Source organism: Pyrgilauda ruficollis, unplaced genomic scaffold, assembly GCF_017590135.1.
Source record: "Pyrgilauda ruficollis isolate IOZ18807 unplaced genomic scaffold, ASM1759013v1 scaffold29, whole genome shotgun sequence".
Taxonomy (NCBI): Eukaryota; Metazoa; Chordata; class Aves; order Passeriformes; family Passeridae; genus Pyrgilauda; species Pyrgilauda ruficollis.
The window spans coordinates 1,394,316-1,410,681 of record NW_024524266.1 but is presented as its reverse complement, the minus strand read 5'-3'; the positions used below and the strand labels follow the sequence as shown (position 1 = coordinate 1,410,681).

The 16,366-nt window shown below is 39.4% G+C and overlaps 1 protein-coding gene across 3 annotated transcripts in view; it reads left to right on the top strand.

Moving 5' to 3' along the window:
• COL4A2 (collagen type IV alpha 2 chain) overlaps positions 1 to 16,366 on the top strand; it is a 139,887-nt gene that overhangs the window by 85,710 nt on the left and 37,811 nt on the right. For all 3 annotated transcript variants that reach the window (XM_041472307.1, XM_041472305.1, XM_041472306.1), the window contains exons 5-16: positions 3,390 to 3,524; positions 3,606 to 3,650; positions 5,725 to 5,841; positions 6,570 to 6,641; positions 8,191 to 8,226; positions 8,320 to 8,382; positions 10,591 to 10,626; positions 11,292 to 11,333; positions 11,835 to 11,909; positions 13,031 to 13,075; positions 14,227 to 14,289; positions 15,055 to 15,099. In XM_041472307.1, coding sequence (XP_041328241.1) covers positions 3,390 to 3,524; positions 3,606 to 3,650; positions 5,725 to 5,841; positions 6,570 to 6,641; positions 8,191 to 8,226; positions 8,320 to 8,382; positions 10,591 to 10,626; positions 11,292 to 11,333; positions 11,835 to 11,909; positions 13,031 to 13,075; positions 14,227 to 14,289; positions 15,055 to 15,099 — 774 coding nt within the window. The remainder of the gene's footprint in view (positions 1 to 3,389; positions 3,525 to 3,605; positions 3,651 to 5,724; positions 5,842 to 6,569; positions 6,642 to 8,190; positions 8,227 to 8,319; positions 8,383 to 10,590; positions 10,627 to 11,291; positions 11,334 to 11,834; positions 11,910 to 13,030; positions 13,076 to 14,226; positions 14,290 to 15,054; positions 15,100 to 16,366) is intronic.

Below are 16,366 nucleotides of genomic sequence, written 5' to 3'. Positions count from 1 at the left end.
CCTTTCAAGCTGATTGTCTTTGCTTAAATCTCCTTAGTGACCTTTGCCAAAGAGAGAATGTTCTTAGGTCACTTGCTAATGAAAAGGGGACATACTTGTCCAACAAAAGATCTAAGATAAAGAAAGCAAAGTTAAAGCTGACATGTCTGAGTTAATGAAGGTTAATAAAGTTAATTCAGTTAACAAGCCAAGGTACTAATTGGCTGAAGAATTACACAAACATTGTCATGATATTAAGTATTTCCCTAGCTCTGACTCTAGCCTTGTGTTAAACTAGTCCCATGAGGATCTATTCTCTTCTCCTCATATGAAATAACCCATATTCCTCAACAAACAAATGACCAGATAACTATCAGGAAGGCATGGGGAAGGGGTGCTGATGCCCAGTCCTCTTGTTTATTTCTTCCTCCACATCAGACAGGAAAATGGGACTGGAAGTGGGAGAGTGGTATCTGGTGTAGGAGTTAGAGACGTAACCATGTTCCATGGAATACCATCTTTGAACTGTAGAGCTCTGCATGGTCCCCATAGAAAGCCAGGCACAGACTTGACAATCCTGAACATAACCAATCTTTTATCAGAAACTGCAGTGAAAAATTTTACATGTGTTCTACCTCCAGACATGCCCTCTAAAGGAGGGTAGAGGGGTACTAAAGAGACCTTATCTCCAGAGGATGGTGGTTTTTGGAATTTACATTGTTTATTCTGGGTTTCAGGTACTCCAAAAATGAAGTGTCATTTTCACTGCTCAGAACCCATGTATTCCTTTCTTTGCAGAAGCAACCGAAACATTTATTTTCAGCAATTAAATGCAACTGGAGCCAACTTAAATCTCTACAAATGAATGTTAATCATTTTTCAGTGTTCTTTGCAGATGTAATGAATATGTTTCCATGCTTTTTGAACCTTTTTAAGGGTTCCTTTCTAGATTTGAGTGCATGAGGAAGAACAAATGTTAAGCATTGAATAATATTTTAAGGCTTTATAGTAAAATTGAAGTATTTTTGATTGATATTTGCATGAGAATTTTTACTTCTCTACCAAAGGAACCCAAACAAAAAAAAAGATCACTGACTCCATTTTTTGGATAAATGAAATGTGTATTTCCCTAAAAAGGCAATTTCATGGGGCATGCTCATATGTATTTTATCAGTTCCTATATACATAAATTTTGAGCCATAGTAGATAAGAAAAGTGGAGAAAATGTTGTATAAGAAAGATTTTCTTTTTCCTGATCTTGGAACTCACAATGAAAATTCTGGTTCAGATTTAAGTTATTACTCTAGTGCTTTTAATCAGCATCTTTCCATTTGAGTCAGGCAACTCAGAAAGTGTGTCTGCTGGGATCTGCACCTCCACAGAATAAATTTTAGAGATTCACCGCATTTTGAAAAAAACTAAAAACTACTGCTGCTGGGGGTAGATGCATTTGTACCAGCCAGTGGTGCCTGGCATAAGGAAATGAGCAGCTGCTTGTTCAGATGCAAATGCCTCCTGCCAACATGAGTTCTTTTATGTTTTAGATGTATTCATGTAATCTTTGTTTCTTCTCAGTTTGTTAATCTGAAAAGACACTGGCCTCTTAGCGCCTAATAATCCACAGGAGCAGGCTTGGTTTAAAAGTAGGGATGCTGTATAAAGTCAGATTTGGTTGTAAGCAGAGGGAATTCTCTTTCACCCTGACAGCTCAAGCACTTAAATTCATGTTGTCATTTGGCACTGCTCCTAAACCATCAGTCTTGTCAAGTCAGTCCTAACAGTAGAGCAAAAGATCCATACTGTACAAGTATAGATCATACTGTACATATTGGCTCATTCCTAGTCTTCTTTCAAAATTAAAGACTTGCACTCAGTTCTGTACTTTGTTTGGCTGTGTCAGCTTCTCAAAATGGACTCATGTGATGTGATACAATAAGATTTAAAGTATAAAACCTACCCCAAGTGTTGTGACAACCATTTTGCATGGAAGCAGTGTGGAAAATTGATTTGTTTTTGAAGATAGAAGTAAGCTGTGTTTTAGTCATTGCGGTGGTTTGGGGTATATGGTATGAAAACAACTATAGCAGAGGTACATGTTTGTTTTAGATAGTTGTTGACTATTAAATTTTTTAAGTGGATTACAAATGGGCCTATGAAACTAAAATAAATTTTGCCTAATATCAGTAAGGCATTGTTCAGTGTCTTTGGTACAACTTCCTGATCCAAAAAAATTAGGCTATCTTCAGGTTTCTTTTTTTCAAGTCCCCACACTGCCCTCTTTCCACCTCAATGGCATTAAATGAAGTTGAACTCTTGAACAGGAAATGCATTCACCTTCTAACTCTTTCTTTGAAGGCATGGGCAAGACTGTAAGTATTTTATACTAAAACAAGATAGTATTTTTTAATCAACTTTTTGGTATGAATATATATGTGTTTGTTCATGGTTTGCTGTAGTTCTTCTCCTTTGTGAGATACTGGTGCTGTTCTAGCCTGGTCTGTGAAAAATTGCATTTTAAAAACTACTTTCATTAGATTTGACTTAATTTGAATGTCTTGGTAAATGGTGCTTTGCCCTATTTAAAATATATTTCTCCAGAAAAGATTGCAGCAATGTACTATTAATGTCATTAGTGCAGTGAGTACATGCAAAACATGTGTGCCTTCAGTAATGCTACGTCTGGAACAATATTCAAATACTTCAGAGATCTCAGACATACTGTCACAATCCATTACTTAAACCTCCATTGTGTCATTTCAAAATTGTTTTTTCCCCTTTTGAGCCTTGTGATGTTGGCAGCCAACAGAGATTATTTTTAAACAATGGTTGAAGTGGCGTGAAGAGCCAAACCAGCGCTGGAAGGGAGAATGACCAGGGAGCCCTGTGTGCAACTCCTCAACCTCTGTGGATCCATGCATGTCCCATCATTTTCAGGCTCCACTGCTGAATAGAAATATTGTCACTAAAGAGGCAGAAATTCCTGCCATTAAATATCAGACGCCACTTGCAACAAATATGACCAATAAGCAAATTTCACAGTTAATCATATTTTACTTGTTTGGAGTGTCATATGTTATGTTGTAGGGGAATTGCTCTTGAGAAACCTCATTCCAAAGAAAACAGTTTTTTCATAGAGTGGCCATGAATACTGAAGTAGTGAATATTGATTAGAATGCTAATAATCATGTGTTAATTTTGTGACCACATGTGCCATATAGTCACTGCTGCTGGAGTTTCTCTGTGTGGTGTTTCAGATGACTTTTATCAAAGAGCCTGGCCTACTGGGATGGAAAGAAATTCTGCGTTTATTTTTTCTTTGAGAGATTGACTTCGTTGCAGGAGTGATAACTTATTCAGCTTCATGCATCACAACTGTTCCTATGTAAATGCTGTTTTATTGTTTTTATCAGGGCCAGCCAGGACTCCTTGGATCACAGGGATTCACTGGACCACCAGGATTGATGGGGATCCCAGGAGTGCAAGGTCCCAAAGGTCACAAAGGTGAAAGAGGACAGCCAGGAATAACTGGACCCAAAGGAGAAGTGGTAACTTTTGAATATCAGATGTTGTAGCTAATAAGCAAAATGCTAGCAGAATATAATTGTAATTGTGCTGTTTCACTCTAGGGACAAAGAGGAGTCACTGGATTCCCCGGGGCAGATGGCATTCCTGTGAGTAGCGGGTTACTTCATCTTTAAGAAATCACCAAATGCAAATATTGCAAGCTGGCTTAAAGCCTTTGTACTTTAATTAAGATGTCTGGGTTAAATTCTGTGTCAGCCACATACACACTTTTCAGCTAAGGACATCTGCTGAAGTAAGTGGAACTGCAGATACACAACAAAAGAGCAGAATCTGTGCTCCCTCTCATTTCCTCAGATAATTAAGGTCCATTTCCTTTGTCCTATGGAGAAATCCCCTTATAAAAGGGGCAGAAAAGGATAGAAATTTCCTGTGTCTCTGGAGGTTACCCAGCTAAGTATGTTCTTTTGTAGGAAAGACCTGTGACATAAGCACTTCACAACTCTTAAGCCTGTGAACGAAGGACACAAGTTGGTCATTCCTAATTATTTCTGATTTGCAACGCTTGTATAATGACCAGTGATATTAAGAATACTAACTATGGTTAATTTGCTTTATAGCTCCTATGGCATGCTTGAGATTGTCTTAAAAATCTTAGTGAGCACTAAACAATGTAAAACTTTGAACAAATGGACCAGGTCTATGAAACTGAAACACTCAAAGAGGAAAACCGGGTAAAGTTCACAGCACAGTATTTTCCCAGCCTACACTTCTTTACATCTTGTGTCATAAAATAACAAAGAAATCTGAGTCACTGGAATCCCTGGACAGAGTTCCCAGGCTTGGGTTTCCTTTGTAGTGCTCCCTGACACCGGGGCCCCGCTTTGCAGCCCACGCATCCACATCCACTCTACTTTCACCCTCTTTTGTTTCCAGAAGAGCTTCCTATCAAGTTTCAGGGATTTCTCTCTCACAGTCTTCCTTGTCTCCCTCTTTCTTACTCTTTAAGGAAAAAAGAAGACCATATTTGCCATTTCTGTTAACACTCCTGAGCCAAGGATCTTGTTCATCTCACTGCATCATGCTGAGTTTTTTTCTAAGCACTGACACATCCTGGGAAGCAGAGCAAATTGCTCCCCTGTGAAACCCGGTGTTGCTATAGCTGGACTGCTTCTCTTACCTGGGCATGTTTTCTTTTTCAGCCCTGTCTCCCTGACCTCTGCACATTGCATTGTGAGGGATAAATACCTTCAGACAGAACTTGAACCTGCATTTTCATTGTGTACTCTCTTCAGGCACCCTTACATTTTCCAACCACTTTTTCACTGACCATGGGAAGGCAGGTAGATAGACACCTGAATAAACCACAGTGGCACAGTGCTAAGATGTGAGGCTGGGAGCCAAGAGACAATGGTGGCAAGACTGAGTCTCTTTTGGCATGAGGAGTGCGGTATTTGGTGGAGCTGGATATTCTTCTGTTTTTTCTAAGCAATGGAGCAAAAGCAAAGAGAAAACTCTTGCTATAGGTAAAGGAGAAGAGAGAAATGTTTTATGTTAGTTTCTGGGTTTTTGTGACAGCCTGTTGGAACAAAGAGGTGCTCAAGGGAAGATTTGCTTCTCAGTGCAAACCAGAAGCAACAGCAGATAAGGTGAATGTAGGAACAGCAATGAAGATACAGTTTGAGACAGGAGTAACTTCTCAGAGGCTCTGTGTCAAGGTCTTGGAGTGCCCCCAACTCGCTGCCTTTGAGCCCTGCTGTTCTCTTCGATATTCACAGCCTCATCATGACACTCAATCTAGCTCCAACAGCATCTTTGACTTTTTTCCTGTCTTGGAAGCTGTTCAAACTCAGTGAGGAACATTTCTTCCCACTCTTCCAGTGTGAAGCACTAAAATGCTTAACAATCCCAGTTCTTGGTGGACCCTGCACAGCAGCCTCATCTGGCTTAGCTCTCTGCATAACAGAGCCTGCATTGAACATAGCTTTCTTACCCTTTCTGAGAGGTCCTTCACTACTCGTTTTTTCATGCTGTCTGGGGCATCTGGTTCAAGCTGCAGCTATATTAAAAAAAGGCACTGTCTGTTTCTGTCTTTGAAAATCCTAGTTTCCCATGGATCCAAGCCTTGGACTTAATGTGAGAATGTCTAAATACTTCATGACTACAGGAAAAGGAAAACTAGAAACAGATGGATAGATAAACACTTTTTTTTTTCCTCAACAGGGTCATCCAGGCCAGCCAGGACCAAGGGGGAAACCAGGCCATGATGGCTGTAATGGGACAGCAGGTGACCCTGGTGACCCGGGAACTCCTGGTTTCTCTGGTTTCCCTGGTAGCATTGTAAGTAGCTGGCAGTGAGTATCTGAAGCTAAGAACATTGCCTGAGTGAGTTTCCGTCACACATGGGTTGGGTTAATGGGACATCTCTTAATGAAGGGAATGTGGGACTTTTTGGCCCAGCAGAGCATTGGTGCAGACTCAGCATGGACACACTGCACTGTGTTCAGTCATTGCACTGAGCTAGGGCCACAGGGTCTGCTCAGAGCTATACCTGTCACACGGGTCTTGCAGAGAGATTGCTGTAGGAAAACCTGTACACTGTAATCAACAGCAATAAAATAACATTAAACTCAAAATTGCTGACAAAAGTATTCTCTTCTTCCCTACCCCATGGCCATAGTATTGGCTTTTCATGGTGAGATACACAGGATCATGCTGATGTGAGCAGTGGGTCTCCTGGATTTACATGGGCACATGTCAGCCCTGGGAAGTGCTGCATCAGTTCTAGCTAGGAGGTGCTACCCCATAATACCACTCCCTAGTAATTGGGGGTTTCTCCCCAAAATTTAGAAATTCATTCTTTTACAAACTCTGAGGGTTTACACTTTTTTTTCCTAAACCACAAATTTCCAAAGCTGGGCATAGTCTCTACCTCTAAATTGCAGTATGTTTATGTACACTTACGAAAACACCAACAAATATTTTTCATTTCACTCTTGGCTGTTTACGTGTTAGCAGAGATGGTGTGAGAGCTCACGCTGTGTTTTGGTTTTTTTGGTCACCTCCAGGGAGTCCAAGGGCCCAAGGGCCAGAAGGGGGAGCCGTACATAGTAGCGCCGGAGATCATCAGCCGACACAGGGTACGTCTGGGACTCCCAGCACTTATTCTTGCCCAGTACAGTTTTTCAGACACATGATGGAGAGTAAATTTTTCTTATACTCTGATGGGCACATCCCAAGAGGCCCACTTTGATTTTGTGTAGGCTTAGAAAGGCGGCTTCTGCTTTCTCTGGTTGCAGCAAAGTTTATATGATGTCCAAGGGAAAAAATCTGAACTCTGTTATTTCCAAGGAATGTCAACCTACAGGTGGATTGCAAAGGCACTGTAGATGACATAGGTCAAGTATTTCCCTCTTTATTTGATGACTACCTTTGTATCATGCATGGCAAAATCCTTTCTTTGCCATTGGTTTGTCCATTGAATGATTCTGGTTACTATTAGCACCTTTCCTGTAAAATTTTCTTGCAAGTGTTTGATTGACTTAGGGTAAAATGTCCTTCAATATTTTATTTAGTTATTTAGTAAACCCCAAGTATTCCAATGGCTGATTTTACTGTGTCTAATCCTTAAAGCTTGTTTTGTAATCACTTGCAGCTTTTTCTCATATATATATATATATATATATATATATAATCTTGCATAATTTGAAGGTATTAGGAAATAAGGTATAAGGATTACATATGTAGAGTATAAATTGTGGATGATTGAAATGCAGCAAGTGAACTATACTCAGCACAGAAGGGATCTGCTGACATTGTTTGTGTGTATCTTGTGCCAGCAGTAAGTGCCAAAATAGGTATTTCTCTTGACATATTTGTAAGTTGCCTGTGTTTTTAATGGAAACTTCTTTTCCTTTTAGAAAATCTTCAGATCTGCACTGTTAGTAATCAGGAGTGATTAAGTAATGCTTAAGAAATGCTCAACTATATTGTGGCCAAGGATGGATACTGACACCTGTATTCATTTCAGAAAGTACTTGGTTCCACAAATAATTCTGTTAACTAAACCAAAATTAACTAGGTTGTTAAGATGCTACTCAAAATGATTGAAGGTGTTTGGACTGAATAACACATTATTTATGTGTGTTGAAAGGTCTTTGGGCTAGAACATTTTTGGATCTAATTTCCAAAAACATTTCAGCATGTACTGAAGTTAAAATATGTGGTCACTGAAAACAGTATGTTCCAAATGCTTTTAGTGACTCAGAAGAGAATCAAAATGATTCAGTAATTCCCATGCAACTCACAAAAATGAGCTTGGACATTTCAGCTGAGGTTGTAGCCCTAATTAAGCCACAGGTTAGATAGAATTTTTCAAAAAAAAATTTCAGTGTGGTCTGTTGTATAGTTCAGCCTTGTAATTTGGATCCATAAACTTCATTAGCCAACTTTGTACCCTGCTACTTTATTACACTCAATTATATATAGAATATGAAGTCTGTGTGGCCCAAATTGAGTTATCTCAACATCTCTATGGAGTGCATCTGTATGGAAGGGTTTGAGTAGCATTGCATGCTATAATTAGTTGTTTGAATGAGAAAAAAATTAATAAGGGATAAAAATATTCAACTTTGTGTATAGAATTTATTGGATTTTTTACTTCTTTGTTTTTGTTTTTGTTCTTTTTAGGGAGATCCTGGGGATTCAGGGTTCATGGGTTTTCCAGTAAGTAGCATTACAGTGGATGTGATCAAGTGTCAACAGTAACTAATATCAGAACAACATTTGTTGATAATTGGTGGATTTTTTTATTCATAGGGACCTCCGGGTACGCTGGGTATTCAAGGACCCATTGGTCCAAGAGGACAGCGAGGAAGACCAGTAAGTATATTAAAATTATGTTCTCTAGAAAATTAACCAGACAGAAGGATTGTCTCAGCAAGTTCCATTATGTTGGATTGTAACCTAGGTTAGAAATAGCAAGAAGGTGCCAATGGACATTAGACCTTTTAAAAAGCATGGTGAGACACTGAGGGATGAATATTGCATGAAGAGGTATAGGGGTTTTTGCCCTGTGCTGTCAGAAGCTTTTCATTCATATAGTATTTTTTTAACCTCCTTAGAACATCTCCCTACACTGAGTTATCAGAATGACTTGAATATGTTACCTTTGCTGCTCACAAAGGATATGTATATTAGCTCTCTATACTTGCCACAGGAGATTGAATGGTATTTAGAAGGCAATTTTAAACTATTTTTCTGTGGTTTTTTTTTTCCAAAATCATCATTTACAGCACTGATGTTGACAACTGTTGCAGTATAGTTCTTTCAGAAGACTATGTTCTCTCTAGATACAATTTCTACATTTCTTATTTCCATGGTTAATAGCTTCATGAGTGAGAAGCAGGTATCCAAATTCAATAGATCTGATTTTCTTGAGGCTTCTTTTATTTTCCTGTGACACAACTTTGTAGCATTTGCTTTTTTGTTGTTTTGTCAAAATTTACTTTGGACCTACTTTACATCCCTGATCTGAGGGGAAAAAATTAATTTGGGCTTCTCACTCACAGTCTCCATAGCTGTTTTCAGGAACACCCCCCTCCCCACCAGCCCTAAAAATCCCAAACTAAACCAAACCAAACAAAACAAAAAAATCCACAGTATGCTAAGCCTTTCAAAGTTAATTTTCTGCACTGGCCTGTTTTTTATCACCTGGAGTAAACTGCACTTTTTCTTTCTCACTGGTCATCCTGAAGGAAAATCAGTCCTTTACTTACTCTTTTTTTAGAACAAACCCACAGAAGTTCATGAGCTTCACACAGGAGCCCAGTCTGCAGTGACTCATATTCCCAGTGCTCCTTGTGGGATGTTAGGAGTGCTATGAACTGTACATTTTCGGAGCCCCTGTCTTGGGGAGACCCCACAACCACATCCCTCTGGTTATCATATTGGCAACATCTATTTGAGCAAAATACATCCAGCTTTATTTACTGCCTCTAAAGCTGTGACTCACCTGTGAGAGAGACCCAGGAGTGCCTCGCAGGTCTGAGTTTGCATCACTGCTCTTCTCTAAGAGCGGGGTAGTGCAGGAAGGCAGGCCTGGCTCCCCAGGTCCCTGCAGGCTCTCCAGCCTAGGGGACACCCTGTGCAGTGCTTCTGCCCTCTAGGTTAGGCAGTAGTTCACAAATTACTCAAGTCACCAGAAGTGATTCAAAAGCAGGTTTTTTCAGAACAAATCTAATGCTTGTCTGCACAAAGGTACATAGCAAGGCAGAGGTGCCTAAAAAGTTCAGGTCTCACCTGAAAGTTACTATCTTTTCCTTGCAGGTTACACTTGATTTTGCATTATGCAGATTTCATCCCCATTATGCAGCTTAACATCCCCTTTCATGGCTCAGTAGGTGGACAGTTCCATCTGCAACCTTCTCTCCTTTCTGTGTCACTCATTCACCATGAGCTCAGCAGCTCATGCTTCTTATTCACCCCACCTTTCCCTCCTTTGCCAGTTTTTAATGTGTAAAGCCCTTTGGAGCCTGTTAACTACCACAGCTGACTGAAGCAAGGGAAGTTGTCTCTTCATTTAATGTCTTTCCTACCTCTTGTAAGCCTCTGTCAAATGTATTTCCTGTTTTAGTTTCATTTTCCACCATCTTCCTTTAATTTCGTTCTGTACAATCCCAAATAGGTAACCTGAGATGGCTATGGTAGTTCAACCCCTTACAGATCAATACAGTGCTAAAACTGCAGCCCAGTGAAGCACTTAAAGATGTGCTTAACTTAACTTTGGGTATGAGCTTAAAATGTTGCTTTGCCAGGATCCAAAATCACAAGTTATTATTACTTGGAAAAATGGTTTTCATTAAATCTAGGCTGGGTAACTGTCAGTCTGCTCAGAAAGATTACCATGTGACTTAGGAAGGTATTTTTCAGAACAGTAGATGCAGCTAATATAGTAACAATGGCACTTGGGATGCTGAGGATTACACTCTCTACTAAATATATACTTAGGTTTCAGAGGGTAACTACCCTCCTGCATGCATTGATTAGAAAGCAACAAGTAACTTGCTCTCCCCTATTGTGCTTCCCCAGGGACCACCAGGACCCCCAGGGCCCCCAGGACCACAAGTAAGTCTTTGTGTCAGAGTATCCTAGTGTCAGAGTTGTTCATGTTGATTTTGTGTTGCTGAGGTTTATCCAAGACCTACTTGAAGGCAGTAAAAGAAAGAACCATGGGTTGCACGAAAGACTGTGTAGCACAAGACTTTCTGTGTTGGCTGCATACCATGGAAAGTTAATCTTATACTGGGATCACCTACCCTGAAAAGATTAGAGCCAGATTTAATTTGCTACTGTAGTCACAGTAGCTTTCCATGAACAGAGAATCCTTGCAGTCTTCCCAATATTCGAGTTTTATCTCTGTGGAAAAAAGTATATTACTTCATTGTTCCAGCCTATTCAGGTGTTTTTATTTAGCATTCAAGACTATTGAAACTCTTGCAGAAGAAATGCTTGATCTTTTCATGACATTACTCAGTGGATGACTCAAAGAAGAACTCATAGCATGATATTTTAAACAGTTGTGTTTCTAAAGTTTATGTCTGTAAAATTACTTCTAAATCTACAAAAATACTTCAAGGTAAACCTAGGCTATTGTTGGATTGCAGTTCTTCTATATGAGCGGTGTCATATAGATTTGTAAGCCTGAAAAGGCCTTTAAGCATGTTTAAATTTGAATTTTATATTAGATTAGAGTTGTACACTTGGTAAACATTGACCTGTTGTTCTTGCAGGGCAACAGGGGCCTTGGCTTCTATGGAGAAAAAGGTGAACAGGTAAAGGAAAACTAATCAATTAATATCACTACTAAAGGGCAGGTGGATGTTTTCTGCTATTTATAAATTAACATGCTTTAAATACTCTCTTTATTTGCAGTTGAATTATATAAGACAGAAATGAAGTATGGGTCTGTCTATAAGAAATATTATAGCTGAACTAACCCCTATATGTCTAGGTCTCTCTTTGCTCTCATTTACACTGACACAGAGGTAACACTTCTGAAATTTATAAAGCCAGGCCACTTTCTGTAATGCTGTAATCTTTGTTGTTCTTCTGAAAACACACAGAACAAGAGCAAGTATTGCTATATGTTAACCCAGCAAAAAATTAATTTATCTTGCCACAAATTTATTTGGTATGGTTGTATATGGTTTAGAACCATACTCCCAGCAGGGGCAAATCTGTGCTGCTCCTCTGCAGTGTCCTAGAGCCTCTGCTGATCAACTTGACCGGGTATTAGAGCTGCTGGTAAATGTTCCTTTGTGTTTTCCCTGCAGGGCCCCCCAGGTCCTCCAGGTCCACCTGGGCTTCCTACAAGAGAACTGACAGGTGTCCCCCCTGACAAGCACAAGGTAAGTAAGAGGGTATTTTTCTGAAATAAAAAAGGAGCTAAGAGCTCTGCGCTACCAAAACTAAAATATTGCACAAACGTGCTTTAACATATAGAAGTTAAAAGACTTTAATATATCAAAACAGAAATCTGCTACTTTCACAAACTTGGATCATAATGTATTTATTGAAACTGTGGTGGCTAAAGTGATTCAGAAAGTATTTCTCAAGTCTAGCGGTGCCTTTGGCAAACTTGTTCCTTTTGTTCACGTGTGCAGCTACTGGCCATCACTCGCATCTCATTTTACAAGCAGAAATGCCTGCTGAGAGACCATTACTGTGTTTGTTTTGATAACTTATCCATGTGATGCAGATATTTATATACTTAGAGTTAAGGCTTATTCTTACATATTGGAGAAATCCCCACATGCAAGATGCAGTTTATTCTCATCTGTTGCTTCTTGCTGGGAGCAGAGGCAGTCATACCCTGTATGTGTATATTCTGTATCAGACACCAACCTCCAGACCAGTTGTTTTTCATCCCATACTTGAATTAGAAAGTTTATGTGGCTCATACAATTTCTGCAGTAAGATGAGTAAATTGCTGTCATACTGGAAGATCTAAAAACACTTTTAATACTCTACAGTCTGCGCTAAATAACATACATGCTGAGATTTTCATGACTAAGCAGACACCCACATTGAGCTACTTACCTGGAGAGCTGTTCTATTCAATGGAGATGTCATCAGTATAGAGAGTGGAATTTAGGCTTTGATTTGTCTTACCCTAACTGGAGCTCTTGATCAAATAACTTGTAGATAATCAGTAGGTAAAAATGGGAGAGTGTACATTTATTCACAGGCATTCCTTTGGCACTCACCACCCTGACATCTCATGAACAAGCCTGGAAAGAGCTAGGCATTCACATTCCTAGAGACCTTTTCAGAAAAATTGCCAAGTATTTCTTTAAAAAGCAACTTAAAAAACTTACCATGAAATCATCGATTTCATACAAGAAGTGTATGAATGAACAGCACAGGAATAGTGTTTTTTCTCTTGATCAGTCATTTTGTGTTGTATAAAAGTTATTGAAATGTAAGTGGGAATGCCAAACCTATCTGAATACTTTTTCCTTATTGTTAGGGTGAAAGAGGAGACCCTGGACCAAGAGGAGAAGCTGGAATTCCAGTAAGTTATGTGGAAAAGAACAAAGTCAATTAATAATATTGGAGTTAATACTCGTGTGCTCTTCACTGATGTGATGCAATATAGATATGGAGCAATACAGATGTGTTATAAGTAGAGACACCAGTTCTAATGCTTCAGAAAAATCAGTTGTTCTCTTACTGGTTTACTGAAATAAGACTTTCCCTCACATATTTTTAATTTTAGATCTAATTATTAATAAATCTCTTTACTTATTTTTCTGATCTGCGTTTTAAAATTTCACTGTATTTCATTCAATAAGAACATATGGAGTATTTTTAATCCTTTTCAGCCTACTGTCCAACACATACAAACTTTTTGTCTCATGGTTTTTTAAATCTGTTGAGTAAGTGGGCAGTAATCCCATATGTTGCTGTATTGTGTAAAGCTGCCAACCCAGCTTGACTGAACATGGTTTAGTTATAACTCACAGACAACCTCTAGACTGACTAAATAGCTTTGCCATTGAGTGGTTCCTTTTGACTTCCCAGAGGGGTTTCACACAGAGTCTTTACTAAGCAGGGATGCCTCGCTGAGCATTTTGCAGAGCTTTATTTTCTCAGATGGTCTGGTCAGCAACTCCACAAGGTTATGGGAGAAGGTCACATGGTGAGCCCTGATGCCCTCCGTGTGTGGTTGCTAGCCAGTTCTTCAGCTGCTGATCATATTGTACATGTGCAGGATTTTTTTACTCGTGAGGAAAACTAATTATATGCTGATGTAGCAAAAGGGGATATGTGTTTCTCCCCTTCTTTTGTTTTGTATAGTAGGATGGATAACAGCATGCCTGTGTTTGCCAAATAGCTCTCTGAAGCTACACTTTGGGCATAAGCTGAGTTGCTTAATTGGTTGTATAGCTGAATAATTACTTTGGCTCTTCTTCAGAGCTGCAGACACAGAAGAAATAAAGGAGATGATAGGAGGGAGACACTAATGGCCTGCTCCTGCTATTGTAATGAAGCAAGCATGTTACACTTAATTATAAGGACAACAGTTCTTTCACATGCGGCTATTATTAGATTATCCTTCTGTTACAATGATGCTTTCTTCCTGTTTAGCTTCCATAAAGCAGTGTTGCAATTTTTTTGCACATAATGAAGAAATAGGTTGAACTGACTTGCAATCTTTCCTAGGGTGTTCTTCTCTTTCCTCTTGAAAAAGGTGAAGAAGGGATAATGGGATACCCGGGAGAAAGGGTGAGTCACTCATTAAAGGTAGAATTCACTCAGCTGAGTGGGTGTATCTGAGCTGAGAGTTTGCCTTCTGGAACAAAACACAGATGAAAAAAATCATAGAAGTTACAGTTCTTCAGATCAATAGGTTTGGGCAGCTCGGGACTGCCTGAAGCAGAAAAGTGAAAAGGCCATTTTGAAATGGTGGTGGGAGGAGGCCACAGGAGGGCTCACAGGTGTGCCAAAGGATGGCAAGGTATGCCTGTGCCATCCCTGGGAAGCCTTGTGCGTCTCTCACCTGAAACAGCAGAGCTGCTGTCCTGGTCCTCAGCACAGACTGTGCTTCACTGTTCCCATCTGAGCTGTCTGCAGACCATGGTTAACAAACATGAGTCTGACTCCACTTACTTGTGGACTCAACCAAAAGCCAGTCTAAATGCTTCCTTGTAGCATCTCTGACTGCTTGCTTTAGAGGAGTGTTTCTGAAGAGCTTAAATGGAGTGAGAACGGTACTGAGAATACATTTTTTAAAAAAATCTCAGTCATCTTTACAATCTTTATGGTCAATTTACAATGTATTGATTAAGAGAGAAAAAAGTAAAATACCAGATTAGATTTCAGACTTGTACTGTTTGCATCATACAAAAATCTAATTGAAAACATATCTGAAGTGTGACTGTTAGTTTTTCAAGCTGTTAGATTTATTTTATCTAAGAAATAATAATGGTTCTTTGCCTTGAGGATGTTAGAATGTCATTTTATTTTGTTAATTTTATTGTACCTTCACAGGGACTGCCTGGCATCCCTGGTTTTCCAGGACTCAGTGGAGAAAGAGTGAGTATTTTGTACAAGACTGTTGTTTCTAACACATATGAAGACAATCTGTCTGAAAAGTAAACTGTAGAGGACAAATTCTGCCTGCAATTACACTAGCTGTAGTCTAACAATGTCATATGGGTTCATTCATTATTCTAATTTTGGGTCAGTTATTTTTCTCATCTATGCAGCAAAAAATTACCCTATGATTAAAGTCCAGTTTTGCTTAAACCATGAGCATCTTTTGAGACCATTACAGGGAAGTATCACTTTCATTGTTCTAATTACTGTGATTATGATTTCTGTAATTTTCTTGCTACAAGCAGAAGCTTTTTTGAATAGCTTTCTGCAGATGTGTTTGAAATGTACGGTTATCTTGGATATTACAAAGGGAGAAGAGATGGAAACTGATAAATATACCAGTTAAATCTCTGTCCCCATGGAAACACACCCAAATATTTAAAATAGCATTCTGTCAGACAGAGACTTTCTGTTTGGTCTCAGAAAAAGGCTTCTTCAGTCAGCATTAGAAATCACTTCCATGAGGTAAATAGCTGTGGGATGCACAATTTTTCCATGCTTTGCCATCTTCAGTTGTTTAAAGATTTGTCCTGCCACCAAGGCATAACAATAATAACATGAAACACATGGGACATGAAAGTACACGAAATCTGAAAAATAACATTTGCACAGCTATTCAGTCCTGGTGGTGTGGAAGGGAATTGCTATTAGTAATACATACATGGAGAGGCTCACGCAAAGCCATTAAAGCCCACTGGTTGACCTACACATGGGTTCATGCTCCAGTCAGAAGTGAGCAGTGGCTGCTCCTTTTTGGGAATGAATCTTGGAAATAATTTTGGTAGAAGGTACATTGGTTTGGATGGACTGTCACTGTATAATGTGTGTGTGAGAGGGGACACTCTACTCTATGTGCTATTCACAGCCTCCTTTTTGTTGATTTTTGAGTGATTTTATTCTGGAGAAAGAAAGAAGGATGGTTAGGTCCTGCTAGCACACAGATGAAGTTGCAGTTCAGCAGGAAGCTGCTGGCTTTGCTTTTAGACCGCCAGCTCCACCTAGTGAGAAGAGATTTTACACCAGATAATCAAGAGGCTCTTTTTCCAATGGTGTGATGTAGACTTGCCATTATGGAAAAGCCTCTGAAAAGTGATCGGGTTTGCAGCATCTGGTTGAGAGCTGTGGTACTTTCAGTGCTTCAAAACTACTTCAAGAGTGACTTACAGAGTTGGTTATTAACTCTCTGGGTAAGAGTTGCACCCAC